The sequence below is a fragment of the Aptenodytes forsteri genome, unplaced genomic scaffold (genome assembly GCF_000699145.1).
Source record: "Aptenodytes forsteri isolate BGI_AS27 unplaced genomic scaffold, ASM69914v1 Scaffold57, whole genome shotgun sequence".
Taxonomy (NCBI): domain Eukaryota; kingdom Metazoa; phylum Chordata; class Aves; order Sphenisciformes; family Spheniscidae; genus Aptenodytes; species Aptenodytes forsteri.
Genome location: NW_008796220.1, coordinates 2,789,950 through 2,798,700, shown reverse-complemented (window position 1 = coordinate 2,798,700; position 8,751 = coordinate 2,789,950). Strand labels below are relative to the sequence as shown.

Sequence of the window (8,751 nt, the reverse complement as noted above, 5' to 3'; positions counted from 1 at the left end):
AAATTTTGGGCCAACTGCAGAAAATCTCATCTTGAACAAAGTATGATGGTGCTGAAGTGTGCTACAGCCTCTTCCACCATGACGCAGATACAAGCATCATCCCTGGGAGGCTGTAGTCCCGTTTTACGATGGGATGCAATGAGCAGCAAGGCAAAATGAAGCGGGATAGGGCCATAATGCCAGGGACTGTCCCCCAAAAGACCCTCACAGCCCATTTGCCCTGTACGGATTCCACAAAGGACTTTTCACATGTCCAAATCAAGTTCCTCCCGGAGGAGGGGAGACAAAAATGGTGAGAATCTAGGATCAATTTACCTGAAGAAAGTCCGACTGCTAAATAGACAGGGATAGCAAGAACAATACTGGACAAAAATACAGAACTAAGTAAGGGAAAATGAGCACTGAAATGAACTTCATTTGAGAAATAGTGAAGTATCGGGGAAGGGCAGCGATGTAGACGGAGCGGAGGTGCACAGCTGCTCCTACATGGGTTACTGTCAGATACAGGATTGGTATCTTATTAAACAAACCACAAACTTTGAAAAATTATGGTTTATCTACTTATACATTTCTAAAGAGAGTTAAGTCAGATTAACATTAACATCAAAGTGCTGCTGGAGTCAATCGCATCTCTGCTGACCTTCAGCGATTTTGCCTGAAGACTTCCAGGTCTACAACGCCTGCCAAAAAATTCAAAAGAAGTTCTCCGCAGGCAAAAAGAGATCAACCAAAGAGCTGGAATGGGTATTTTATTTATCAGTGTATTTGGAAAAAAAAACAAACCCACCTACTGAATTCCCTTCATTCCCTGAAGTCATAGTTCTAGAGATAAAATTTTCTTGTGGGTACACATGTAAATAATCCTCAAACAGAACAAGCGGAGAATTTACAACTTTCTTAGAAAGCACAAAACACCAGGGCACAGGGCAGTGGAACCAAAGGTATGTGGCTGGCCATCCCTTGCTGATGATTACATTCTGTAAGCGATTAGTATAAGGCTGGTTGCGTTGTGTGACATTTCAGCGTTACATAGATTGCTGCCTCTGCTCCAGACACTTCTCAATATCATCCAACACTTGGACAGCTGCTTTTGGAATACGAGTCCCTGGACCAAACACATTGGTAACGCCGGCTTCATACAGGAAGTCGTAATCCTGTTCAGAAAGAAATTTAAGATCTATAGTTAATAGTGCAACAGAAAATTGATAATTGATTTATAATTGGCGTATGCTCTATCCTGTACGCTGGCCCTGAGAAAGGATATGCAACAAGTCCCAGAGAGAGGCAGCACCGCATCAAGGGAAATGGGAAAAATATGGTAGTTAGGAGGTAAAAGAGAAATATTAAAAACATTTCCATGGGAAAGACTTTATTTGTTTAGAATCGGACTAATGTCAGATCCTTGGAAAATATTCAAAAGTCAACTGGATGTGACCCTGAATAACCTAATCTGAATTTGATCTAACTTCTAATTTTGAAAATACTGCTTTAAACCAGGGCTTGGACCAGATGACTGCCAGTGGTCTCTTGCAATCGAAGTTACTCTAATTTTGTGATTGCCCTGAAATTTCAGAAAGACCTGGGAAGCAGTTGTGTTTTCTCTCTTACTTCTACATAGGATACATTATACCTTTTCAACCACAGGTTAGTAGCATCCCATTGAGAGATACTGGACAGAACACAATTTGTCTCCTAGAAAAATACTACAAGTTTTGTTCGTTCAATTTTAAAGTCCTGAACGCTTTTTAAGCTCCTGAATGCTTACCTAATTGGCTAGAAAAGGAAGAAGCCTGGGAAAAGGGAGTAACAGGAGATTTATATGCAAAATCAATTTGCATCTCTCTAGACAGAAGATGACCCTAAAGGCGATACAGCCAGGCAAACTGTGGATGAGCTAAGGAAAATTTTAAGACAAAAGCCCAGATCTGACTGTTCAGCAGTTCATGAGAAAGCAGAGGGAATGAGAGGCAACACTGAGGCCTGATGACGGGGAACATGAGGAGAGGCTAATCAGTGAATGAGACGTGTAGCCTATAGGTGTTGGGACCCGCCAGGTGCCTCAGTCACTAGCTGTGGCTCTTCCGGACTATTACTGGAAGTCACGAAGTCTCTTAAGACAGGAGCTAGCCTTTATCAGTAATATGCAAGGTACTGGCAATTGGAAACAACAGAGCATAAAGAACATCTCCCTGAGGCTAATCTTTTCGCAACACAACTTAATATTCCATCCAACAAACGCTGCAAGTTAAACCAGGGCACGGTGTACAGGAAACCAGATCAATGAGACCTGACGGCGCTCTGCGACCATCTTGCAGATCTGTGCTGACCCTGGTGATTATACACGGTAGCTTCCAGCGCTGTAAATCCGCTCTGACATTAACAGAATATAGGAAATAGCTAAAACCAGCACAGACAGAAATAAAGCAGTCTCCTAGTCTTGACGGAAATGATGTCAACCTGTACCTGAGGTGGGATGACACCTCCACATATGACAAGAATGTCCGGCCGGCCAAGGGCGTTGAGTTCTTTGATGAGTTCAGGCACAAGAGTTTTATGACCTGCTGCGAGCGTGCTCACACCAACACAGTGCACATCCGCATCAACCGCCTGCTGGGCCACTTCTCGCGGTGTCTATATGGAAAGAGGATTACGTGACAAGTCACAGCCCCAGCCTGGCGGCCGAACAAGCCTTAGAGGGAAAATCGCTGCATTTGAAATACATTGGACACCGCTCAATCGGTCATACCTGGAAGAGGGGACCTATGTCCACATCAAAGCCGATGTCTGCAAATCCTGTAGCAATAACTTTAGCTCCTCTGTCATGGCCATCTTGACCCATCTTTGCAACAAGTATACGAGGCCTGCGCCCCTCACGATCCATGAACTTGTTAACTCTGATTGAAAACACACATTGTATCGTTGTAAGTCACTGAGAATCATTAGAAGTATTTCCACAAATAAAATAAAAAAAAGCACTAGCTGCAACTGTAGCATCATTACTGTACATCAAATCAAAAGATCTTCTAAGTCACGGTTTGTCTAGTCGGCATACTATGTTAATATTCATGTTATATGATTACTAACCAATTTCTTGTAATTACTATCCTGAACAATAAAACATTCTTTTTTAAAGAAAACCACTCCACTACTTTTCTGCTTTGTAACGGACAAAATACTGAATTCTCAGAGGGTTTAACGAGCTGAATTGCAACTAACGAAAACACAATTTTTAGATTTTAAGAATAATTATGACCAATTATTTCAAAAGTACTTGCATGGCACACAGGCTATAGAGACGGGTCCTAGACATCATGCTGTGCATCATCTTTCAACTGGGCTCAAGTCTGTGCAGAAAAGGATTACGGCATCCCCCGTTCTGTGCACTCGTTCCAGTGCCTTTCTGTAAGCGATTAGTATAAGGCTGGTTGCGTTGTGTGACATTTCAGCGTTACATAGATTGCTGCCTCTGCTCCAGACACTTCTCAATATCATCCAACACTTGGACAGCTGCTTTTGGAATACGAGTCCCTGGACCAAACACATTGGTAACGCCGGCTTCATACAGGAAGTCGTAATCCTGTTCAGAAAGAAATTTAAGATCTATAGTTAATAGTGCAACAGAAAATTGATAATTGATTTATAATTGGCGTATGCTCTATCCTGTACGCTGGCCCTGAGAAAGGATATGCAACAAGTCCCAGAGAGAGGCAGCACCGCATCAAGGGAAATGGGAAAAATATGGTAGTTAGGAGGTAAAAGAGAAATATTAAAAACACATCCACGGGAAAGACTTTATTTGTTTAGAATTGGACTAATGTCAGATCCTTGGAAAATATTCAAAAGTCAACTGGATGTGACTGTGAATAACCTAATCTGAATTTGATCTAACTTCTAATTTTGAAAATACTGCTTTAAACCAGGGCTTGGACCAGATGACTGCCAGTGGCCTCTTGCAATCGAAGTTACTCTAATTTTGTGATTGCCCTGAAATTTCAGAAAGACCTGGAAAGCAGTTGTGTTTTCTCTCTTACTTCTACATAGGATACATTATACCTTTTCAACCACAGGTTAGTAGCATCCCATTGAGAGATACTGGACAGAACACAATTTGTCTCCTAGAAAAATACTACAAGTTTTGTTCGTTCAATTTTAAAGTCCTGAACGCTTTTTAAGCTCCTGAACGCTTACCTAATTGGCTAGAAAAGGAAGAAGCCTGGGAAAAGGGAGTAACAGGAGATTTATATGCAAAATCAATTTGCATCTCTCTGGACAGAAGATGACCCTAAAGGCGATACAGCCAGGCAAACTGTGGATGAGCTAAGGAAAATTTTAAGACAAAAGCCCAGATCTGACTGTTCAGCAGTTCATGAGAAAGCAGAGGGAATGAGAGGCAACACTGAGGCCTGATGACGGGGAACATGAGGAGAGGCTAATCAGTGAATGAGACGTGTAGCCTATAGGTGTTGGGACCCGCCAGGTGCCTCAGTCACTAGCTGTGGCTCTTCCGGACTATTACTGGAAGTCACGAAGTCTCTTAAGACAGGAGCTAGCCTTTATCAGTAATATGCAAGGTACTGGCAATTGGAAACAACAGAGCATAAAGAACATCTCCCTGAGGCTAATCTTTTCGCAACACAACTTAATATTCCATCCAACAAACGCTGCAAGTTAAACCAGGGCACGGTGTACAGGAAACCAGATCAATGAGACCTGACGGCGCTCTGCGACCATCTTGCAGATCTGTGCTGACCCTGGTGATTATACACGGTAGCTTCCAGCGCTGTAAATCCGCTCTGACATTAACAGAATATAGGAAATAGCTAAAACCAGCACAGACAGAAATAAAGCAGTCTCCTAGTCTTGACGGAAATGATGTCAACCTGTACCTGAGGTGGGATGACACCTCCACATATGACAAGAATGTCCGGCCGGCCAAGGGCGTTGAGTTCTTTGATGAGTTCAGGCACAAGAGTTTTATGACCTGCTGCGAGCGTGCTCACACCAACACAGTGCACATCCGCATCAACCGCCTGCTGGGCCACTTCTCGCGGTGTCTATATGGAAAGAGGATTACGTGACAAGTCACAGCCCCAGCCTGGCGGCCGAACAAGCATTAGAGGGAAAATCGCTGCATTTGAAATACATTGGACACCGCTCAATCGGTCATACCTGGAAGAGGGGACCTATGTCCACATCAAAGCCGATGTCTGCAAATCCTGTAGCAATAACTTTAGCTCCTCTGTCATGGCCATCTTGACCCATCTTTGCAACAAGTATACGAGGCCTGCGCCCCTCACGATCCATGAACTTGTTAACTCTGATTGAAAACACACATTGTATCGTTGTAAGTCACTGAGAATCATTAGAAGTATTTCCACAAATAAAATAAAAAAAAGCACTAGCTGCAACTGTAGCATCATTACTGTACATCAAATCAAAAGATCTTCTAAGTCACGGTTTGTCTAGTCGGCATACTATGTTAATATTCATGTTATATGATTACTAACCAATTTCTTGTAATTACTATCCTGAACAATAAAACATTCTTTTTTAAAGAAAACCACTCCACTACTTTTCTGCTTTGTAACGGACAAAATACTGAATTCTCAGAGGGTTTAACGAGCTGAATTGCAACTAACGAAAACACAATTTTTAGATTTTAAGAATAATTATGACCAATTATTTCAAAAGTACTTGCATGGCACACAGGCTATAGAGACGGGTCCTAGACATCATGCTGTGCATCATCTTTCAACTGGGCTCAAGTCTGTGCAGAAAAGGATTACGGCATCCCCCGTTCTGTGCACTCGTTCCAGTGCCTCCCTTTTTCTGGTTAGTGGCAGTTCAGATTTCTATTGAGTAAAAGTGACTGTGTAACCACAGCCTCAGAGATTAATCTTTCATCTCACTTTTCATTATCCATGTACCGCCAGTATCTGTCCTTGAGCGGGACGCTAAGACTACCACTTCTCAGAAATAAAAAGTTTTTTGTTTGTTTTTGTTTTTTTTTAATATTGTACTCTTCTGAGCATTCTGTTAATGATGGAGTTGTACGGATTTGGTGCACCTTGAAACCACGTGCTGACCTGGCTGGGATGATCACTGTATGAATCCAGTGGCTTAGTCTGGGGAGAAGAATGGCTCTAGATAAAGCATTTATCAGCACAGATTTGAACAGCCTCTGGAGACGATTCCAGGACAGGATAATGCATCACGTAAGAGGGAAAAAGTAAGAACTCGGGCAGCTTAAAAAGGAAATATGTCAAGAGAGCCTGAAGAAGCAGACTGACAAAGCCTCTGTTTGAGGATGTATAGGGGTTGGGCCTGCCTTCTCTATCCCTAAGGACTGCTGAGAGTATCAGTGAAGTAGGTATCTGAATTGATTTGCAATACCTTAAATTCCTTTTCTCCGTATTGTTTTCTGTTCCCATAATCTTGTTTTCTTACTTCCCCACCCACAGGCTCCCTCCCAACAAGACCAGCTCCAGGCCTGCCAGGCTAAGACCACCTGAGCCAGTCACTGCAACTCAGGGCTTGGTTTAAGTGTGGGGCAAGTGTGAAATCACACTTTCGAAGGCCTGTGCAAAGGTGGCACGTAGTAAATCCAGTTTCATTACCATGTTTACTAACTGGTACGTATGATCTCGGACATGAAGGCAGGTATGTAAAAAAGGGAGCTACATCTTGAATCTCAAGGAATCAGTTCAGTTCAGTTTCACGTAAATGCATAATTACAAATGCTGACATTTAAAATAAATATTTAAAATAAAAAGCGATGGTGACATCCCCCAGCACACCTACTTTCAAGTCAGGCTAAACGTCACCACTGTGAAGCCATCAAGTAATTCCCTTTTAAGAGATCCTGTAACTCTTTAATGTATAAGCCCCAACACAGCAGGGACTTACGAGCGTCGGTTCATACTACATCACCACCCACTACTGCAGCTGGGTCTCTTCACCCGAGAGGACAGCAGCAAAGGCAGAAGCTGACAAAAGGCACAAATGGGCACTGTTTTCACACATACTACCATCTTCCGATGTTTTCTCCCTCATGGTACGAGTAAGTAACACCCGTAGACTGGAAATTGTATGTGGATATCCGGACAGATTTTAGCCTCACAACGTTAGGAACGGTAGGAGTGAAGTTGCAGGGACACCTTATGGGCAGACCAAAACTAGGTTTTGCAAATATGAGTTGCTGGAAATATTTGTAGAGATTACTATTACAGGGTCTTCAAAAGAAGCAATCCAATGTACAGGGATTTCAGGCAGTGTTTCTCAGCTTCTTAATCTCACGGCTGCCTAGTCTATTTGAACAAAAACCTCGAATCATAACATCACCTCAGTGGATTTTGTTTGCAAGCAAATAAAAGTTCAATTAAGTTTTGACTATTCTCTTATTGCACTTATTTCTTCTCATTCTGCTTACTTGCTTACAGGCATGAGAATGACACTGCAGATCTTTGTTTTGTTCTGGGGATGTCATTCAGGTTTGGGGAATGCTTTTTTAGGGCACAGTGGATTAAATGTGAGACTGTGTTTGGCTTCCTGGGAAGCTATTCTCACCTATTGATGGCATGAAGAATTTCATCACTCTCTCCAAACTCCTGGCGATAAGCTCCGCTCACCATTCGGTCACTGGCTTTATGCTCCCCAAACACCTTCTTCATTGCATCTGTTATTTCTCCAACAGTGCACCTAAGACACAGGAACAAAGTATTAATGCTATCAGGAGGCTTATATGAAAACAGAATACCGAAGTCACTGGCAGTGGCCCAACTACTTGCCTTGCTGCAGGACAAATTCATTTACACTCATTTCCCCTTTGGTGCTACAACTCTGAGCATCCGACTCACCCCACTGTCGCCCACTAACAGAACACACAAGAGTATTTTTAAGAAAATACTCTTTTGCTGATGCGAGAAGTGATTTTACAAGTGACGAGGCAATGGGGACCACTGCATGGCAAAATATTGCAGGAAATTAAATCAAATTTTCTCAACTGGGAATTTTTTTGGGCTCAGACTGCGAGATCTTGCATTTGGACTCATATTAAAATTCAAAATATAAATCAAGAGGAAAAAAAAAAGAACACACAGAAAAGACTGAAGCCTAACTTTTTAACTGGAATTTGTTTGCCTTTCCCTTGATGTTTATATTTTAGTATTTATTCTTCTTCTCCTCTACTCCTGACATAGCTCCTTTATCTGCTGAGATGCAGAAGAATCTGGGAAATCCATTTACGTGCAAGTTACAAGCTTTGTTTGCTACTGGAGACACTGTGCGTGTATGAAATAATACACATTTTACTGCTGTAGCGCAAGTGCTAGAAGCAAACTAGGCTGTGCTGTCTTCTTGTACAAACATCAGAAATAACAGCCTCTGTCCCAAAGCATTTAAAAATCTCAGGCTTAATGGATTCCACCTTTCTGCGTAAAATCTATAGAATCATAGAATGGTTTGGGTTGGAAGGGACCTCTAAAGGTCATCTAGTCCAACCCCCCTGCCGTGGGCAGGGACATCTGCAACTAGATCAGGTTGCTCAGAGCCCCGTCCAACCTGACCTGGAATGTTTCCAGGGATGGGGCATCCACCACCTCTCGAGGAAACCTGTGCCAGTGCTTCACCACCCTCAGCCTAAAAAATGTCTTCCTTAGATCTAGCCTAAATCTACCCCCCTTTAGTTTAAAGCCATTCCCCCTTGTCCTGTCGCAACAGGCCCCGCTAAAAAGTTTGCCGCCATCTTTTTTA

The 8,751-nt window shown here is 42.6% G+C and overlaps 2 protein-coding genes across 2 annotated transcripts in view; both read right to left on the bottom strand.

The window, feature by feature from the left end:
• Window positions 1-732: 732 nt before the first annotated feature.
• LOC103906905 (methylmalonyl-CoA mutase, mitochondrial-like) lies at window positions 733-2,896 on the bottom strand (the record flags this gene model as incomplete). The annotated part of the gene is made up of 3 exons (XM_009288963.1): window positions 733-1,154; window positions 2,464-2,631; window positions 2,747-2,896. Coding segments are annotated over 3 exons (447 nt in total), but the record flags the coding sequence as incomplete, so codon positions are not given.
• Window positions 733-8,751, bottom strand: part of MUT (methylmalonyl-CoA mutase) — a 26,489-nt gene continuing 18,470 nt past the window's right edge. Inside the window, exons 9-13 of the mRNA XM_009288964.2 lie at window positions 7,567-7,698; window positions 5,170-5,317; window positions 4,887-5,054; window positions 3,425-3,577; window positions 733-1,001 (exon numbers count right to left, since the gene is read on the bottom strand). Coding sequence (XP_009287239.1) covers window positions 3,449-3,577; window positions 4,887-5,054; window positions 5,170-5,317; window positions 7,567-7,698 — 577 coding nt within the window. The 3' untranslated portion in view covers window positions 733-1,001; window positions 3,425-3,448. The remainder of the gene's footprint in view (window positions 1,002-3,424; window positions 3,578-4,886; window positions 5,055-5,169; window positions 5,318-7,566; window positions 7,699-8,751) is intronic.